Source organism: Odontesthes bonariensis, chromosome 13 (genome assembly GCF_027942865.1).
Source record: "Odontesthes bonariensis isolate fOdoBon6 chromosome 13, fOdoBon6.hap1, whole genome shotgun sequence".
Lineage (NCBI taxonomy): Eukaryota > Metazoa > Chordata > Actinopteri > Atheriniformes > Atherinopsidae > Odontesthes > Odontesthes bonariensis.
In genome coordinates this window covers 11,971,053-11,990,724 of record NC_134518.1, presented here as the reverse complement: position 1 = coordinate 11,990,724, position 19,672 = coordinate 11,971,053, and the positions used below count along the sequence as shown (strand labels likewise).

At 41.1% G+C, this 19,672-nt stretch overlaps 1 protein-coding gene across 2 annotated transcripts in view; it reads left to right on the top strand.

Annotated features, from left to right (window-relative positions):
* LOC142397547 (connector enhancer of kinase suppressor of ras 2) overlaps positions 1 to 19,672 on the top strand; it is a 63,006-nt gene that overhangs the window by 16,944 nt on the left and 26,390 nt on the right. For both annotated transcript variants that reach the window (XM_075480982.1, XM_075480981.1), the window contains exons 3-9: positions 2,133 to 2,335; positions 6,007 to 6,094; positions 7,133 to 7,174; positions 13,854 to 13,973; positions 15,838 to 15,897; positions 16,050 to 16,118; positions 19,199 to 19,345. In XM_075480982.1, the coding sequence (XP_075337097.1) occupies positions 2,133 to 2,335; positions 6,007 to 6,094; positions 7,133 to 7,174; positions 13,854 to 13,973; positions 15,838 to 15,897; positions 16,050 to 16,118; positions 19,199 to 19,345 (729 nt within the window). The remainder of the gene's footprint in view (positions 1 to 2,132; positions 2,336 to 6,006; positions 6,095 to 7,132; positions 7,175 to 13,853; positions 13,974 to 15,837; positions 15,898 to 16,049; positions 16,119 to 19,198; positions 19,346 to 19,672) is intronic.

Below are 19,672 nucleotides of genomic sequence, written 5' to 3'. Positions count from 1 at the left end.
CCTCTGGCTAAGTTGGTCTTTAGTGTAAAATGTATCAGTTTCACACTGACTACTTAAAAACAGTCAAACTGATACTATTTGGAACCTCTTGAACTGTGGCCTGCATTACTTGGAATGGCCACAAAAGGAGTGTTCAACACTCCTAAAACGCCTAGAAACACTTGTAAGGAGGTTAGGAGGGCATCAAGTGTTAATCCACAAAATGTCATGCAGAGGACCTGTATTTTAGCCCATCTCATTTCACCCATTTCTGAAGTTATTTCTCTTTTCGGCTTTAGGTTTTGGCATGTAAATTCAGGATAAACAACTGCCAAAATAAAATGTTGCCCTCTCACAGTTTTAGAGCTTTATTGTGTCAGTCACACTATGGTTTTGCACTGTGGACAAACGTAGCTGTAACACAGTCTGAAGCAGACTGGGCTAAGAATGTCTTACATAAAAATGTGAAGTTAGTAGCTAAAAACAATTTCAGTTCATGTTTGAATCAAACTGTTTTCAGTTAAGCCAATAGAAATGTGTAGAAAGAACTTTCTTTTGAAGACAGACAAGAGGATATGGGCAAGATGTGATGTACCTTAAAGGGATAGTTCGCCTCTTTTGATATGAAGCTGTATGACATCCCATATTAGCAATATGATTTATGAACATTGACTTATCCCCCCCCCCCACGTTTTGGCGTTGACAAGGTAGTCCGGCTAGTTGGCTGGGGCCACAAAAATAAAGGGTCTTTCTTCTCAAAACAATATGCGTTCTAAAGAGTAATACATTTGCATTACAAAATCGTCTGAACGAGGTTGGAACTCGGCTCACAGGAGCAGCGGGGGGTAAGTCAATGTTCATAAATAATATTGCTAATATGGGATGTCATACAGCTTCATGTCAAAAGAGGCGAACTATCCCTTTAAAACCAACAAATTACAGATTCAGTTTAATATTCATTCTGTGCTTTGGAGAAAAATTAGTAAAGCGATATCAGTGTCATCATATCTCTTTGTGTTGAGTATGGAGATGGAAGCAACAGGTGATTAGCTTGCTTAGCACAAATATTAGAAGGAGGAGACAGTTAGCCTTGCTTTATGGTTTAGGTGGCACCTTGAAATACTTGCTAATAAATACTATCTTTGATATATATTAGCTACACAAACATGTCAAATCAACAGTTTTAGTGAGTTTTGAGTTTGAGTTTAGAGAGTTTTGGTGTGCTAAGCTTTGACAGCCAGGCTAGCTTAGCTTTGTGAAAGGATGGAAGCAAGAGGAATACGCTAATGGGACTTTATTCAAGGTAAAATATACAACTCTGAAACTTAAATGGATATCAGATTTGTTAGGCTCTTTCAAGATATTTAAAGACTGTGTACAGTTTCAGTTTTTATGACACTAAAGTAGGCTAATCGCTTCTTGGCTAAATCTCCATCCTTAACATTAAGATATAAAAGTAGAGAGTAACATTACAAAAGGCTAAGTTGTTTATTTCACTTAAATCGGGGGGCTTGTGAAATAGTCACATTCTCATGATGGACATAAATGTATTTTTATTCCATGACATCCAGCATAACTTGAAAGCAATGTATTACAGTATTATGTATTACAGAGGTTTCTTTTGCTGCTGTATGCCATCCACTTTTTTACGTCATTTGTAGACTTGTACCCCCAAAAAAAACTTTCTATCATGTAGCAATCATTTAAAGAGGTTCTAATTAAACTATTCTATTTTGCTTTCCCAACTTTAACGGAGTAGTCTTTATTGCTTAATTGTAACTGAATGGTTTTCTATGCCTCATTATAAACAAGTACTCCACCTAGTATAGAGAGTTTGTCTAAACCTAACCAAAGAGCAAAAATAAACAGAAGTAAGTTGTGAAAATAAAACAAAGTGAAATCAATTCTGTATCTCTGTGATGGAATATGTGTGTGTTATTGTACTACACAACCAGCTCTCCAGCTTCCCCATATGAACTTTGTGATTTTTCAAAACTGAAAACATTGTTTTATCAAATTTTTTTTCTGTATGTCATTGAAATGACCGCCTGGATTTTGTGACTTTGCCACAAACTGCATTGAGATTGTGTCGGAACTTCAGATAGAACTAACCATTGTTCTACTGTAAATTAATCCATCTGTTTGTCCTCCAGAACTATGGCCTAGAGACAGAGAACCTCCGAACTCTGTCCCACAAGCTGAACGCTTCAGCGAAGAACCTCCAGAACTTCATCTTGGGTCGACGGAGGGGTGGTCACTACGATGGACGAGCATCCCGAAGGCTGCCCAATGATTTTCTCACATCAGTAGTGGATTTAATTGGTGCAGCCAAGAACCTTCTTGCCTGGCTCGACAGGTGAGGCTGCATCTCGGGCATTTTCATTTGTGGGAATATGTCCATAATTATTTTAGATAACTGCCAAATCAAAACAGCATGAATTATTTCAATATGAAACCACTTAACTGACTGTAAAAATACAGTTATGTTCACATTTTTATTTTTATTTGTTACTATTTCTTAATACATTGTAATTTTCTATATAGAAAGAAAAAATAATTTACATTAGGAATCATAATATCTGTCTCTTTCCTTTCAAATCTACATTTTAAGTATATCTGGTGGTAGGTCCGTGTAACGCTTTGCAGTGCTTTGATCCATTTTTAGAATTCACATGAAAAAGATGAAAATTGGGTTCAAAACTTAAATTTTCAATTTGGAAACTAGTCCGTAAATAGATTAATAGCGTTATTTTTATTCAGTCGGTGATCAAACACGATGAAAAAACAAAACAAAACAAAATATCAACTGAAACTAAAGTAAAATTTGTTGATGTAGTGGAATAACTTGATCTGTACATAATTACACGTAATCACAGGGTTAAATGGCATAGTTTCTAAATGGTAGAAAAGTAGATTTTTTTTCCCCCCTTCCATACCTATAGAGGGTGTAATAATAGCCTATCAAACATGACATGAAAGGTGCAAGGCAACATCGGCTAGCTGTGGAAGATGTCTGACTGGAGTGCACTGTATGCGTATGAAGTTGTTATCCGTAGATTAGTGGAGGAGCAGTCCTATTCATGTAAACAGGTCAGGGAAGTTCTGCGGAATCAATATGGACTCGAGAACGGTTCCAGTCTTTCCTCGATTTCGAAGTTTTGTGCTCGTAAGAACATTCACAGATACGATTACTCATGGCTTGGTCAACACGATGTGGAAGCAGTCGTGGCTCCAGCAGTGACCGTTTGTGGTCCTGTTTGCGGCAGGAAGGTGATGACCGGCATGCTGAGAGCCTCAGGATACAGGCTGGGCGAACGAGTTGTCAGGCGCGCTCTGGCGCAGTTGACCCCACAGTATACCTAGATGCGCAGAGAGGGGACGGCTCGCCAAACAAATCCACACCTTTACTATGCGGAGTACGTGGGGCATAAATTACACGCAGACGAAAACGAGAAGTTGGTGGATTTTGGGGTTACCGAAGTTATTGCCTCAGATGGCTTCAGTGGGAAAATCATGGCATTTTCTGTCATGCCCATAAAAAACAACCTAACGATTTATGATGAAGTTTACCGGGACATTTGCTTAAACTATGGGCTTTTTGACCAATTAAGAGTGGACCATGGCCGTGAGTTCTACTTGTGTCTTTATCAACAAGACAATCTCCAAGCCCTGCACACAATGACGGGTTTTTGGATATAGATGACCCCTATACGAAACACTGCGTCTCCACCATCACCTCCAAATGCTGCACAGTTGGGATACGCAATTTCATACAGGCTTGGAATGCGCACACAATCCCCTCTAAGGGTATACCAGATTCTCTGTTCGCCGCTAACTTGAGGACAGCTCAAATCCCACCACACTTCTTCCCACCTGCTGTCGAGGTTGCAGATGAATACATCCGGAATGGTGGATCCCTGACCTTCCCCACCCCCTTTGGACGGGACCCCCTCGATGGTCATCCAGAGCTTCAGGTGCAGAGGGAGACACTGCTGCGCCCTGCCCATTATGAGGACGTGTTCTACTCGTCTCACAGGTCGAGGGGAGCTGTTCTGGGAGGCTTTGGAGACCTACATGAACATTACCAATGGTCTTGAGCTGTAGGGCAGGCCAATGTCTTTGCTGTTGAAATTAAAAACTGATACATTTCTCTCTACTCATTGTCGTGTCTTTGTTTAATGAATAGTCTTGTGTTCAAAATGCCACTGTCAAATAGGCTAGTGCAGACTTCACATCCCTGGCCCCGAAGGGTCATTATGACCATGGTCAAGAATTCTACTTTTGGCAATTACTTGTCATGGTGTGGCAGGCTATATTATGTAGGCCTATGTTATGGCCAAGGTAGGCAGGCTATATGTCCAAATGGTACTTTAATGGTACTGCAATGGCCATGTCACTGTGCACTGTCTATGATAATAGATTTAGGCTTAACTTTGTGACTCACAATTACTTATGTATCAGAGATAGGGCTATGTTTTTTTGTTTTTTTTTTAAAATGTAAGACGCATGTGTTGGCGCTAGTGGTAGCGCATCTGCGTGCGGCTCGGGTGGCCGGGGTTTGATTCCTGCTCAATGCACATTACGTGTTTATTATTTATATTTTTCTCAGAAAATGGCACATTATGATAACGTTGCGGGAACGGGAGCCTGACTTCAGGTGAATTCTAAAAATGGAGCAAATCACTGCAAAACACGGACCCCCGGGGGCAGTTGCGCTGTAACCCATGCAGAGGTCATTCACAAACTTATTCTTGTCACATTCTTAATGTAGCCTACATCTGCGTCTTTGTAGGCAATCATCTTCGTGCAGTGAATGTACTAAAATAAAACTTAGGATATTGTCCTAGGCCAGTGTGTTTACGCAGAGGGCGGGGTTTACACACTTAGTATTAACCTAATTAAATAGGCTACTCATACTGACCGTTTAACAAAATGTAGGCTATTCGTGCCCAAATATAGCCTAAGTGGCATAGGCAACACTCAGCATCACCGTTTCTTTACTGATAGTGCAGTATTGATAGTGCGAAGGGCGTAAACATATGACAATATTAAATCATGCCTCAACTTAATATGGTACTGTAGCCTATTGGAAAGTTTGCAGGTTGGCCTACAGCTGAGCCAGTCGTTCTGTCAGATCTGTACGTCTCAAGCTGACTTGCCATCCATTTCATTTGTAGGCCTATCTCTAAAAAACACATCTGGCGCTACTCGAGCCAAGACATCCCCCCGGCCCCCGCGTGCATGGTTCAGTCCAACCACGACGCAGAAATTGAAAATTGGAATATTAACTAATTTTACTTTCCACCGACAAATTACAATGAAATGAACAAACAACATCAATTATCTGTTTTCTGAGTTGTCTGAAAAATTGAAAATTGAAGTTTTGAACCCAATTTTCATCTTTTTCATGTGAATTCTAAAAATGGATCAAAGCACTGCAAAGCGTTACACGGACCGTGGTAGCATAATGTTATAAGTAAATTTGTTCTTTGGAGTTTCATCATCAAACTGTTAATCACATTATCAGATGTTCCTTCTGTTTCATCAACCATTGATATAAAAACAATGTAATGATAATTAACTTAATGGATGAAGTGCATTCTTTTTCAATTCACATTAAGATTATTTTTTGTATTTTCATGAATTCAGATGAGCTTTCGGCACTGTTCAGTATGAAGCTGAGAACTCAAACAATAATGCAACGCTGAGCTTCAGTAGGCCCCTGGTAGCTGTGATATAAAACCAAATATTGTTGTTTGTCTTTATGTATTGCTCTTGTGCTTTATTTCTCCTTCATCACTGCCCTCTCGTGTCATTTTAAACCCACACTGTTAGCAAATAAGTGAACAGAAACAACCCCCCCTTCGAACAATATCGAGATGAAATAAAAATTATGCAAAAAAAAGTGTGTAAACAAACTAGCTTCCCACCTCCCACCCAAAGTTAACACCCCCCACATCCCACTCTTTCTTTTTTTCAGGTATCCTGTGCATTTGTCAGATCATAACCTGTTTTTGTTTGTTTCAGGTCCCCATTTGCCAGTGTGACAGAGTATTCATTACTAAAGAACAACATCGTGCAGCTCTGCCTAGAATTGACCACCATTGTACAACAGGCAAGCATCCCACCATAACACATTCACACACTGATAACAGTCATGATAAGGATTCAATGTGAAAGAGCAAGGTTGTTTTGGAATGTCAGTATGGATGGAGGTTAGCCAGTTGTGCATTTCTACAGATTTTGACTGTGAGCTTACATGTGTCCATTGCCATAGGCAAGTCGCTCTCAAAAACAAACCTCATCGACTCACCGCAAGAACTCACCCCCTCTCTAATCCAAATGTTCTGATGGAGGGGTCCATTATTCCCTGTCCTTCTTTTACTTGCTCCCCTGTGTTAATTCACCACATTGCACACACATGTGCACCCTTGCAAATTGAGGCAGGGGCTGCATGCATTCACTCTGGCACCGTAGCCATCTCATTGTTTGGACAAAAACTACGTATGCTCTTCTGGACCTTATCCATGTCCTCACAGTAAGAGCCTGCTTGGAGTGTACGAGAGTGTGTTTGTGCTTGTGCCCAGAGTGAGTCCTGGAGCTGAGCAGATAACACCCATCCCCTCTGACAAGGGCCAGAGGAGAGAGAAGAGAAAGGGGCCACTGTGGGTTCACAATAGGCCAAAATGAACCCGTCGCTGCCAGAGTGCAGTGAAACAGACAAAGGTGGCAGCAGAACCTGCACTAATGCATCAAACGTACGAATTACCTGCTCTCGTTCACATCTCGGTGTATTCAGTGGGCTGCTTTCCCAGAAATAGATTAACTATCAGCTATCGTTATACAGCAGTTTGTCATGTTCAAATATTGCTGTATCTAAATCCTGAGGAGGTTTGGGAAGGAAGCAGAGTTGATCCAAATCTGGCTGATCCAATGTGTAAGTTTCCCAACATTTTAAAGTGCAGAATGAAGAGGCGATCATTTCTCCACAATTGATCAGTTTCTTCCTGTTGTAAATTTGATTTCTCTTCTTTCCTTCCTTCCTGGCTGTTATATTTGCAGGAGAGATATTAGAGCTTGTGTGCAGACAGTCATATCGATGTTTCCTCATCTCATGCGATCTCTCTTCTTCTGTCCCCCTCTCCCTTCACAGGACTGCACTGTGTACGAGACAGAGAATAAGATTCTTCATGTGGTAAGTATTTGTTTCAAAAAGTCAAAGACTAGACATCCCTGTTAATTCCGAGTCTTTTTCATGTTTATATTTGGAGTTCCGTGCCAGAAGTAAGAGCCCTTTTTTTTTTTTCAAGATGAAGAATAAACATTTATGCTCAACTAGTTTCCCCTGGTTTTTCTGCAGTTTGACTGATGCATCACACACGAGCTTGGAAAGAGCCTTGCAAATTTTTAAATTTTTCATCGGTTAACCCGTGCCACACCAGTTCAGATTTATTTTTATGACTCTTCCAAAGTTCCAGTTGTTCGATGAAAATGTTTCTATCCGATGACTGTTTGCGGTTACGATTGGAAAAAAGCATTTGAATTGATTCTGCTCGTGAAACAAAACAGCTTCGTTTAAAGCATCACGTTTGAGTACACTTCGATTTAAATTGATTTCATGTGTGTGTTTGTGTTTTGTGCAGTGTTTTGTAGGTGTGTGTGTGTGTGTGTGTGCATAGTCTGGCTTTGTGGAAATTTGTATGTGGTAAAGTGCAAACGAGCCGGAGGGCTTTTGAGAGCCTCTCTGTAGCCTCTTTGTGTGCATGCTTGTATGAGGGAGGAACTTTTTGCGTACACGTGTGGAACAGAGTGAGCAGTTAGTGTGTGATCTGGGCTGACAGTCGGATTGGAACATTTCCTGCTGCTATTTGAGGTCAGGTGTGAGGAACTGAAGAAAAAGTTGGGAGGAGAACAAGTAGAGTTCACGTAACAAAACATCTGAGTGTTTAACAATACAAAAGATGCTCAAATTGGATGATATATGGCAATGTGACTGTAATACATAACTATAACAGTAATCCACGATAGAGCTCAAACAATTAAAGGTGGGGTATGAGATGTTTTCTGGAGCATTTTTTTATCATATTGTCTGAAAACCTCCTCACGACCCCATTGCACCCACTAAAATAGAATGTTTGGAAAAAAAAAATAATATTTTAGTCCATTGTAGAGGGTGTAGCAAGAGGAAATGTCTGACCAATAGAAGTAATGATGAGAGTTACTTCTATTGGATTCTGACATGCCAATCAACCGTCAGCCCCCCTCCCCCCTCCCCCCTGCGCGTTCACAGACTCGTGACTCGTTCATGTGTTTTGAAGGCGTGGTTTCGAGGGGTGGGCTGAAGGGAGAGGCAAGGTTGTATATTTTCAAAAATATACCTTGCAGGAACCGTTTTTCCAAGATCTCATACCCCACCTTTAAGACTGTATAGTATGTTATATGTTGCTCTCCGTATGATGTGGTGTCCCCTCTACCAAAAACAAATCCCCTTTTTTGTGAAAGTATCGTGGTTGTCATTTGGCAACTGGTAATGGCAATTAGCACATTTCACTACATGTAAACTCTCTCTGCCTAATATAAAAAAAACATGACAAAACAAGCAATATATAATTCTTAAACATAGAAAAAGATACACAAAGATCTACCCATATACATGGATGCTGTGTTAAATGTGAATTAAAAACAGAATGCAATGATTTGAATATCTTCTAAACCAATATTTCATTCACAATGGAAAATATAAAGATATAAAATGTTAAAATTGAGAAATTGTACTTTTATAGTTGCTCATCTTGAATTCAGTGGCAGCAACACATCTCTAGGAAGTTGGAACTGGGCCAACTTTACCACTGTGTAGCATCCCTTCTTTTTAACAACAATCTGTAAACATCAGGGAACTAAAGAGACCGCTAGCTGAACTTTTAGGAGAGGAATGCTGGTCCATTCTTGTCTGATATAGGATTCTCGCTGCTCAACAGTCCTGGGGCTTCTTTGACTAAATTTGTGTTTCATGATGCGCCAAATGTTTTCAATTGGTGAAAGGTCTGGACTCCGGGGGGGTCAGTCCAGCACTCTGACTCTCCTATTATAAAGCCCCGCTGTTGTAATAGATGCAGTATGTGGTTTAGCATTGTCTCGCTGAAATATGCATCGCCTTACCCGTAAAGACATCATCTGGGAGCGTATGTTGCTCTGAAATCTATATACTTTTCAGCATTCATGATATCTTTACAAAAGTGCAAGTTGGCAGCTCCATAGGCTCTAATGTACTGTCAGAGATGCAGGCTTTTGAACTGAGTGCTGATTACAAGTCGGGTGGTCTCTCTCAAGTCGGGCGGTCCAGAGGATGGAGCGTTCATGATTTCAACACTTTGAATTTTCTATGAATTTGTCTGAACACAGACTAGTTTTCCACTTTGTCCACGTTGAGTTAACGCCGTTTACGCCCAGAGAAGACGACTAGATCATGTTCACATTCGGCTTCGTCTTTGTAGGATGGAGTTTTAACCTGCATTTGCGGAAGGCACGATGAACTGTGTTCACAGACAATGATTTCTGATGACAGAATCATGCCTGCTTTAAGTGTGTTGTTACCAAAGGGCCTGAAGAGCGTGGGCGTCCAGTATAGATTCTTGACCATTCTTCTTGCTCACAGAAACGTCTAAGAATCTTTTGATGGTATGATGTACTGCAGATGATAGAATATTCACACTCCAAAAAGTCTTTACAATGTAATGTTAAAGACCATCATTCTGAAATGCTCATCCTCTGCCCATGTTTACTTCTGAGAGACTCTGCCCCTCTGAGGTGCTACCTTCACATCTTTTTACTGACCTGTTTCCACATAACCTAGCTGGTTGCAAAATGTTCTTCCTGCTGTTTCTCTTCTTCAAAGAAAACAGAAAAGAAGCTTTTGTTTCCCCTTTCACAAACTTTTTTGAGATGTGCCGCTGCGATCGAATTCAAGATCAGCTATTATGTTATCTAGTCACAAGATTTTCAGATACTTTCATTCTGTTTTTAATTAGCATGTTTTGAAACAGTAGCCCAACTTTTTTTTTGGACTAGTGGCCGTACATTTCACCCCTAATATTAGAAGTAACAAATAAGTGAAATACAGGATATGAAAATGACCGTGCATACCCCTTATGCACTGTATATCTAACATGCTTTACAGCACTAAAAATATACTTGAAATGTACAGAAAAATGCAATCAAGTTCACATAAAAACACCTGTTTCGTTCGATGCCTTACAATGACGCTGGAAATGAAAGAAATTTCAAATACTTAAATGGCTCTCCACATTCACACACATACACACATGAACGTACGACCTTTGGGGCTGACACTACACATGACTAAGTATGTAATGTGTGGGATACTTGTGTGTGTGACACAGGGAGATAGAGGTTTAAAAACAGAGTGGAGCTGTTGATTTTTTTCGATGCAGCTTCTTAGCACACGGGGAACACTCACTAACACACGCACGCACGCAGACACATAGGATTGTCGAAATAGCTTTAATGGTATGAAACATTGTTCTACTTGATAGGCTGAGAAAAAAAAAAGAAACAGGTGTCAACAATTTTTCCCTCTTCTAACCAATTGACAATTTAATATAACATTATGTAGATTAGATACCTAACTCACCAAGTAACGACCAATAACTAACTGACAGAAAATGTGAAAGAGTCCATATCATCATTTTTGATTTGCTTCTTTCCACCAGTGTTCTGTAGCTTTCTTTTGCATGTATAAAAAAAAAGTTACAAAGCTCCAAGCGGAGTTGCTTTTTCCCACAGAGCATACTGATCCTGAACTTACCTGGAAAATCTTTATTTTCTTGTGTATCTATCGAAATCGCCATTGATCACATTTGCATTTATAATGTTCTCTGTGGCTGATCAAACAGACATTAGAATTAAGACTATTTCTAAGAGTGACACTAATAAAACAGTCGATTAGGTGTAACCTTCAGGATCATATTGGTTTGCCGATTGCAACAGATGCCTTCTTTCCTTTTAGTTAAGCAACAAATGCCTGTGCTGTATGAATGTGGCTTCACTCTGCTCTGGTCGAATGGTCGTACACCATTTTATTTTAACAAAGTCTACATAGGTCCTTATTTTTGCTTTCTAGTTGACAATTTGTGGCAGATATGGTCACTTTTAGTTTAAAAAACACCTAGATGAGCGTGATCCCAAATACCAAACTCAAATCTTCAGAGGCCTCAAAATGACCTGACAAAGCAGTTGGTAGCGATGTCCGCTTCTTGTCGATGGCTTTTTGGTCGGGTGGAGCTTAAAGGGAAAGGATTAAAAACCTAACGTGAATAGAGGTGCACCAATATTCACAGTGAGAAAAACAATGCTATAGCAGTACATGATCTCAAGTATTTAATGGTGTCTCTTTTCATTTTGTCCACTCACTGAAATGAAAATATCCATCCCTTACGCGTAAAATACAATCTTATTTGAATTGATTAAGCAACAAATCCTCATATTCATTTAATGCAGCTGTAATGAGTTGCACCGCAATCACATTAATATGCTATATACATTTCATTGCTTATTCCAATAATCCAGAAATGCATCCACATAACTGTGACATCGTGTCAGGAAATCCTTAGGGCCATTCTGCCACTTTCGAGCTTGATTTTGCTCAAATTCTAATTGCAAGGCTGTTCATATGAAGCAGCCTTTTCACATGTCTATATGTGCATTTTTACTGACGTGACATCCTGTATGTATCTAATTTTATCCACACAGACTTACAGTATGTTGCATATCCAGCATGGGGCTCGTGGTGGTTACTGTAGTGCTGTTGTACGTTTGTCTGCTTCTGCTCAATAATGCAAAACTCACTGCTACTCTGCTCCCCACTAGACTACGGCCTGCAGCAATCAGATAGGCATGGTGTGTGTGTGTGTGTGTGTGTGTGTGTGTGTGTCAGAAAGAGAGAGAGATGGATAGGAGCATGTGTGAGCCTGTGTGTCTGATGGAGCGTTAAGTGTGTATGTGTGAGTGTTTTTATGTGCATGCATGCACAAGGATGAAAGGAATTACATAACGCTGTCCTAGTTGTGTGTTTTCCCTCTTTCCCTTGTTTTCTCCCCTTTCCTCCTGCTCTCCTCCCCACTTCCATGTCAGTCTGTCTCTATATATATATAGCCCCTATATATATATGTATATAGTGTGTGTGTGTGTGTGTGAGAGAGAGAGAGAGAGAGAGAGAGAGAGAGTAAGAGACTGTGCACGTGCATGTGATGTATTTAAGCAGCTACGCTTGCTTTGTGTTAGCAAGTGAAAGAGTGCTTGGACGAGGAATGAAGTGAAGGAGAGAATGAGAATAAGGAAGATGATGGCGGTGGTTGCGCCACAGCTTAATCCATTAGGCACTGTACTATGTCGGGCTTTCTGTTTTACTCCTCTTAAATCTCACGCCAGCCACATAAGTTAGCTTCCCTGTAATCTGCGCTCTGATGCTCAGGAGGCATGTCAGATCAAGGCCGGGTGTTTCAGAGCCGGGCCTGTTCAGATCTCCACACTGGCGGCTGGCCTTTTGTCTGTCGTTCCTGTGTTAATCCCAGGTCAAGACAACAAGTCTGACGATCAAAGAGGAGCACATTGTCACTTGTTTGGATCTTCACTTGCGATTCATGGCTCTGTGGATGTGATTAAAAATATACACCTTGCACACATACTTTTGTATGTCCCCTTTTTTCTTTTAAATTAAAGCTCAAAATGTTCTTTAGTGGCTGTTTGTGATATGAAACCTCCTGGGTATTCCATTATGTTATGTCTACACACGTTGACTTGAACATAATGTTACTGTACAAACAGAAAATTAAACAGGCATTGTAATGTTGAAATAACTGACCCAGAAAATGGTGTGAGTGTGAGAGGAATCATTTGTGTGTGTGCTAACTCGCTGAAGATTCTCCACCTTTTCCTCTCACAAAGAATGAATCACAGGCTCTGAGCTATGGCGTGTGTGTGTGTGTGTGTGTGTGTGTGTGTGTGTGTGTGCACTCATATGTGTGTATATATTGAGGATCCCTCGTGTTCATTTTGTAGCTATAATCTGGTAACTTCTCGTTGGGATTGAGATCAGAAGATTATTTTCATGCAGAGCTCATCATATCGCAAACATTGTGTTACTTTCCTGGGTGTGTGTTTGCAAGCGCCTGTGAGCTAAGCAGTGATGCTATGAGGCAGGATAACCAGGATAGCCTCTGGAAAGCCGATGCAGTCAGTCAGCCAAGATTAGGAGGCAGAGACGTTGCTGACGATGAATTAACGTGCATGAGTGACCAAGCAGACAAAGAACCTGAAAATGAATTAACGTTTACTTGAAACAAAGGCAAGGTGAAGCTGTGCTTTTCATTTGGTGTATTTGCTCAGATTCACTCATGAATTGAAATGAATTAAGAATATATGTGCTGTGCTAACAACGTGTGTAGTTTTGTGTCGCTATTTAGCTTAGATGAAGGCAAAAATTGGCTTTGTCTTCAACAAGAATGACTGATAACAACAAATAATAACTGAGCTTTGTAAGTGAGATGTTACAACATGTCATGTGTGCACCTCGGGCTGGCTGGTATCTGTGATGTATTGTTCTGTCTGTGAAGGTGTCTTATGGGCATGCCTTTGGACAGGCCGTGACAGGAAACAGTTTGTGTGTTGGAGTGATGGAAGTGGTGATGTGGAACAATCAGATTAAATGATGTCTGTCTCACCTCCTCCAGCTAGGTCACAGCATCCCTTGTGGATCAAAACCAATCTCAATAACTCTCTGTCTTTTTCTTTTTGTGTCTCTTCCTCTCCTCCCTTCATTTTGTTTCTGTTCTCATCACCTCGAACTCTGTCTCCAGTGTAAGACCTTAGCAGGGATATGCGACCACATCATCTCTCTGTCCTCGGACTCTCTGGTCTCTCAGTCAGCCCATCTGGAGGTGGTCCACCTTACCAGCATCATGCCCAACGAAGGGCTGGTGAGGACGCACTTGAGATTTCACACACATAAACATAGAAAACAAAGCTGTCTAAAGGCGCTAAAAATGTTCACTTTGTAAATCAAAGGGCTTGCTTGCAGTGATGGTCCCACTATCACAGCATTTTAGCACATTGTTTTGGAGCTACAGCATGCTGACAGTTGTTTTGATCAAAATAGTTCAGTCAAACCCTTCTTGAAGCTATAGTTTCACCGCTGCAAACTCACTTCACAGCTTAGTGTGAGCATGGTTGTTTTTTCACAAGTTCTTGCAAATTTCTCGGACCGTCTTTCGTTTATCTTGTGATGTTTTCGGAACTCAGAAAAGGCTGTACAAGCTAGCCTTTTTGACTATTCAAACACCCCCTCAGCTTTTTGGTGGATGCTCCTTTTATACCCGATCCTGACACCCTCACCTGTCATCTACTAAACTTGCAGGACGGTGACGTGTGTCTATTTTCAAAACTTTTCTGTTTTTCCTTATGTATGTAAGTATGTTTCTGGTATTGGATTCTAGATTTGTTTATATTTTCTAAATTTTCTATATTGGGAAAAACTTTTAAAATAGTTGTTTTCTATGAATATTTGTGTCTGTTAAATACGGTTGAATTGAAATGAACAAATATTTGATTTAACTTTAGGTGTGTTTTCTAAAACTTAACTTTTATGGGAATAGGGTTTGCAAGTTAGCCACAATGGATAATTGATTAGTTACATGGCCTGGTCCGGACATTGCACAATGCTATGTGACTGTTAGGTGAATCAATAGGCAACTGTTTGCTAATGAGCTTGTTACATCAGCTCATGATAATCAAGTGTTGTGTTAGCAGCCTGCTAGATTGCCCCTAAAATGAATTAACCTTTAAATAATCTGGGGAAAATAAAAAAAAAGGCACAATTATGTCTTCATAGATTGCATTTCAATGATTATTTTCTCAATTTATTATTTCTCTAAATTCAATTAATTCAAAACCAGTGAGTCAAGTCAGTGAGGGTAAAGGTTTCTCTGAAGGTTTAAAAATACCATTAAAACCCTATATCTAACTGAAAAATGTAAGAAAACACATCAAACGTTTAAACTGGAAAAACGTATTTTGTTTTTTTGTTGTTTTTTTTTTCTTTAATGACTGCAACACGTTTTCAAGAAAGTTCGGAGATGTTTTGTTACGCTAGAAAAACCAAAAACTGGTGGATCATCTCACATCTAATTAAGTTAGTTCACAAGAGTTTATTAGCACTGTTGAGAAAAGAAAGGGGGGGGGGGGGGTAAAAATGAGTCAGAGTGGTTTAGTCTTTCAGCAGTAAAAATGGGGGGCCAAAAATCCATATGGAATGGCTGTGGTCTTGGGGCCCTTGGGCAGCAATGCATTAAAAACAGACACAAATCTCCTGTGAAGCTGCATTGACTAAGGAACACATCTGAAAACCATTGCCAGTGAAGTTCATTTCTGTACCATCAAATCCAAGTTAAAACTCTGCTAGTAAACAAGATCCAGAAATATGGCTCTGATGGAAAAAAAAGTCCAGGTCCTTAACTGGTTCAAACCTGTCACACACTGAAAACATTCGAAACATCGAACAACAGCTTTTCCCACTGCCAATAGAAAAACATGTTGTTCTTATAACAAGGAGCAGGACAAGGTGTTTTGGAGGATCCTAAAACAACACCCTCGTGTTAGCTATTCCTCTCAACTGTCACCCATCTGAATATGAAGTCCCACAGCTGTCTGATTTTGTTGTAAATATAAATCCCTCGCCCACAAACAAAGCCATACAGACACATGCAAATACATAGGACAGATATATTTCTCCATGTACTCTGCTTTTTAATCCTCCCCCTCTGTCTGTATGCGTTTGTGTTTCAGGGGATGTATATCAAATCAACATACGATGGTCTTCATGTTATCACTGGAACCACAGAGAATGTGAGTTTTTCTTTCTCTCAGTCGGAAGCTTTACACTCCATCAACCGCAATTTATGGTCTCATGTTCTATCGTGACAGTGAATCCACTGCCTCAGCATCTACCAAATATGTCCCCATCATCCTTTTCTCTGCTCCAATTTCCCCCTCTGCAGTCTCCAGCAGACCAGTGTAAGAAGATCCACGCGGGGGATGAGGTGATCCAAGTCAACCACCAGACAGTGGTGAGTTTTTAAAGCTGCGAAAACATGAGCCGGGACATGTACTTTCACACACATACTGCAAACTGTTCTCCACTCTGTGATATCTTGAGGAGGCATCAGCGCACATGATGATCTATCACCACCACCTCCGCTGCCACCATGGAACGCCCTGTCCCGTCTCTTTGTTGCTATGTAGGCTAATTAGGCATCGTGGAGAGACCACATTATAGGACGATAATTACAAGACTGTTAGCTTTCTGAAATTTGTTCCCGTTGTTGTTATAAACCCTTGAAGAGGGAGTCTCATTTTAAATATGAACCCATGTTCATTGACTGCATTTCTGCCTTAAACATCAGAGGGAAGCACTAAAATGAGCAGCCATTTTAAATGGAGCAGTGCCTTTGGAGAGGCATGTGATTCACTATGCTTTCTATAGCTTGAGCTGTCGACTCTGGCACAAACACTTTGTTCGAGGGTTTATTTGAAAATTTTGAGGGGAAGAAAAAGGTTTGTGCCTGCCCATAGATATCTTTTGTGTGCTTTTTGTGCAAGTATTTCCTCGTACATCTACGTAGGTGCCGCTCATGCAAAAGCACGCATGTATGTTCTGTGTAGCTGCGTTTGATTGATTCATGATGGAGGTGTGTGTTATATCTTCTATCTCCTCTGGGATACAGTGCAGATCGCACCCTGCCAGGCTCTCAGCTTCAACCCTCTATTACTCCCCCAGCTAGACCCCTCACCGCTCTGATCCCTCACTCTGGGGGAGCAGATAAGCAGGGGGAAACGGAGGTGTGTGCATCTGCGTGTGGTGGGAAACAGAGCTGCAGCAGTCATGGGAGACTAGGATGAGGCAGAGCTGGGGCAAATGAGGAGGAGGAGGAAGTAAAGAGCAGATAAAAAAGAAAAGAAGGGGGGGAGAGCAGCAAAGGGAAGTCTTTAGTCAACATCGTTCTCTGTTCAATCCCAAATTGGGCTGGTGAGGAAGAGAGATGGATGCACAGAAAACTCAACATCACAGCTTATACGTTTATCTAATCAGGCTCCCAATTTAAAAATGAGATTACTGTGAATATTGAATGAACAAATTCCATTAAATTATAGAATGATGGTGTAGGCCCTGTCCCACGTATCGAACAACAACGCTGCCTTCCTGGATATGCACGAGCTTTGTTTGAGAGCCACTTCAAAACAAGGACTTGCAGTTTTTAGCTCAGCGACTTCTCTGAAGTAAAATGTGGAATTTGCTCAAATAGCAAACTGATTGTTTGAAGAGGCAACATAATTATGTGGCGGTAATAGCATCTGGGAAAATAATGAAGACCCCAGGGATTTTAGAAATCTCCTCAGCAGCAGTTTATACTGTTAATACTTTGGTGGGTGTCTCCCTGTTTCTCTCAGCACTCTCTGTATTTGCAGAACAGAACAGCTCTAAACTAGGCTGGTTAAAGCTGGCTTTATGTTGGTTTTTAATGTTGGCCACATTGTCATTGGATCAAACAATGGTTGAGACGTTTAGACAGATTTTAGTCCGGTTCAGTTCACCTTCAGTTGATTTAGGAAAAACCTCCCGATGTCATAAAAATACACTTTCTTTCTGAGAGGTAGATGAGAGAGATTGACAGCTGGCTATCTATTTATTCAACTGGAAACGACAGCCAGGAGAGGATTAGAAAAGTCTGCATTCGCACCAACTTTGGAAGCAGAGGGGTAGAGCTTGCCTAAACCTGGAAGATGACAAAACATGTTAATTAGTGCGCTTTCCGTACAGGTAGGAAATTCTCTACATTTTAATGTGCCCAGGCTTCCTCTTACCCCCCGCATCCCATCTTCAGCTAAACTTATCAAAAGTCCTGGTGCTTCCCATTTGGGTAAGTGTGAATTTCCTGTTGGAAAAATCAACTGGAATGCCCCCTGAGGTCAGAATCTCACTATCCCCAATTTCAAAATCCAACATTCAGCATCCATGTGGTGATGGGGTGCAGTAATAAACTGTTCATTATTATTTCCGTCAGTTTGTATTTCTTTAAATCAGTCACAGACATAGCACTGTCCAGCCTTTTCCAGTGAGTGTGTTGCTAAGGTGTCCCTAATGCGTTGTTCTCAGCTTGTAGTGCTTATAGCTAGCCTGGTCAGTGAGCACAAAAAAGAGCAAATCCACCTTCAAACCTAAAACTTTAGGTCCATTACTGCTTGAGACTTTATGGCAATGCAGAGATTGTTAGCGACAATCTAGTCCAGCACTGAGCAGGAAAGAGGGGAAAGCTTTGGATAATTTATGCCAACAAGTTGAACTGTTCCTTTAATCAAAGAAGCCAGTGTACTCAGATAGCATCTATCTCTATCTATGACACTAGTTGGTGCACCACAGTTGAACAGCTTGGATTAATCAATCATATCTCAAATGAAGAATTGCAGTCCCCGAGAATGTGCCCCCCCCCCTTGGTTTAAGAGTGCAGGACAGAACATACTGTACAGCATCAACTTACTTCAATTCAGGCTCTCGTTGCCAACGAGTTCTTGTTGAATTCAGAGCTCTGAACTGGGCCATAGAAAACAACAAAGGGGCCACTACAGGCTAACACAGGCTGGTCATCATTATGTCAGGACACAAGGTCAGAGCAAATCTGTGTGTGTGTGTAGGGTGAAAGTGCGTGTGTGTGTAGTGGCCTCTGCGGACACTTCCAGTAACTGAGACCAGTGTTGCCAATCAATGGCGTGACGAGTGCTCTGAGCTCTGGAGACAGAATGGCCGGAACTACGAGGAAACGCTGCAGTCAGCATTCCTTCTGAGCTTTTTTTTCCCATCTCCCTCTGACATAGAGCGTAACAGTACTGACTGACCATTTATTCTGTTATGACACAGTTTTAAGACCACTGCTCATTGCTCACTGTGGTGCACAGTCCTTGAAGAGCTGCCGCAACCAAACATCTATCTTAATATTCCACCCACTTCTTCTTCAGAAGGTGTTATGGTGCTTATACAATAAAAGGCTCATTAGATAAACTAAAAAAGGCAATTATGTCATCAATCATGGTTAGGCCTATGATTTTACAGTTTACAGCAATGGTTTTTTAACCTGGTATGTGTGTTCCTCAGGTTGGATGGCAGCTGAAGAACTTGGTGAATGCTCTAAGAGAAGACCCCTGTGGAGTCATCCTCACGCTGAAGAAAAGGCCTCAGAACACCCTGAGCTCCACGCCAGCTCTGCTCAGGAATGTCCGCTGGAAACCACTGGGCCTGCAGGTAGACTCCAGCACAATACATGAACACAAGCTTCATTTCTTGAATTAGGTCTTCAATGATTTAGTATGTAAGGCTTCCAACATGGGACTTAAAACAACCATCCATCCATTTTCTATACCCGCTGAATCCGCCGGTCGGGTCGCAGGGGGGCTGGAGCCTATCCCAGCGGTCGTCGGGCGAGACCTGGACAGGTCGCCAGTCCATCACAGGGCCACACAGAGACAAACGAGACAAACAATCCCACGGACAATTTTAGAGACACCAATTAACCTAACATGCATGTTTTTGGACAGTGGGAGGAAGCCGGAGTACCCGGAGAGATCCCAC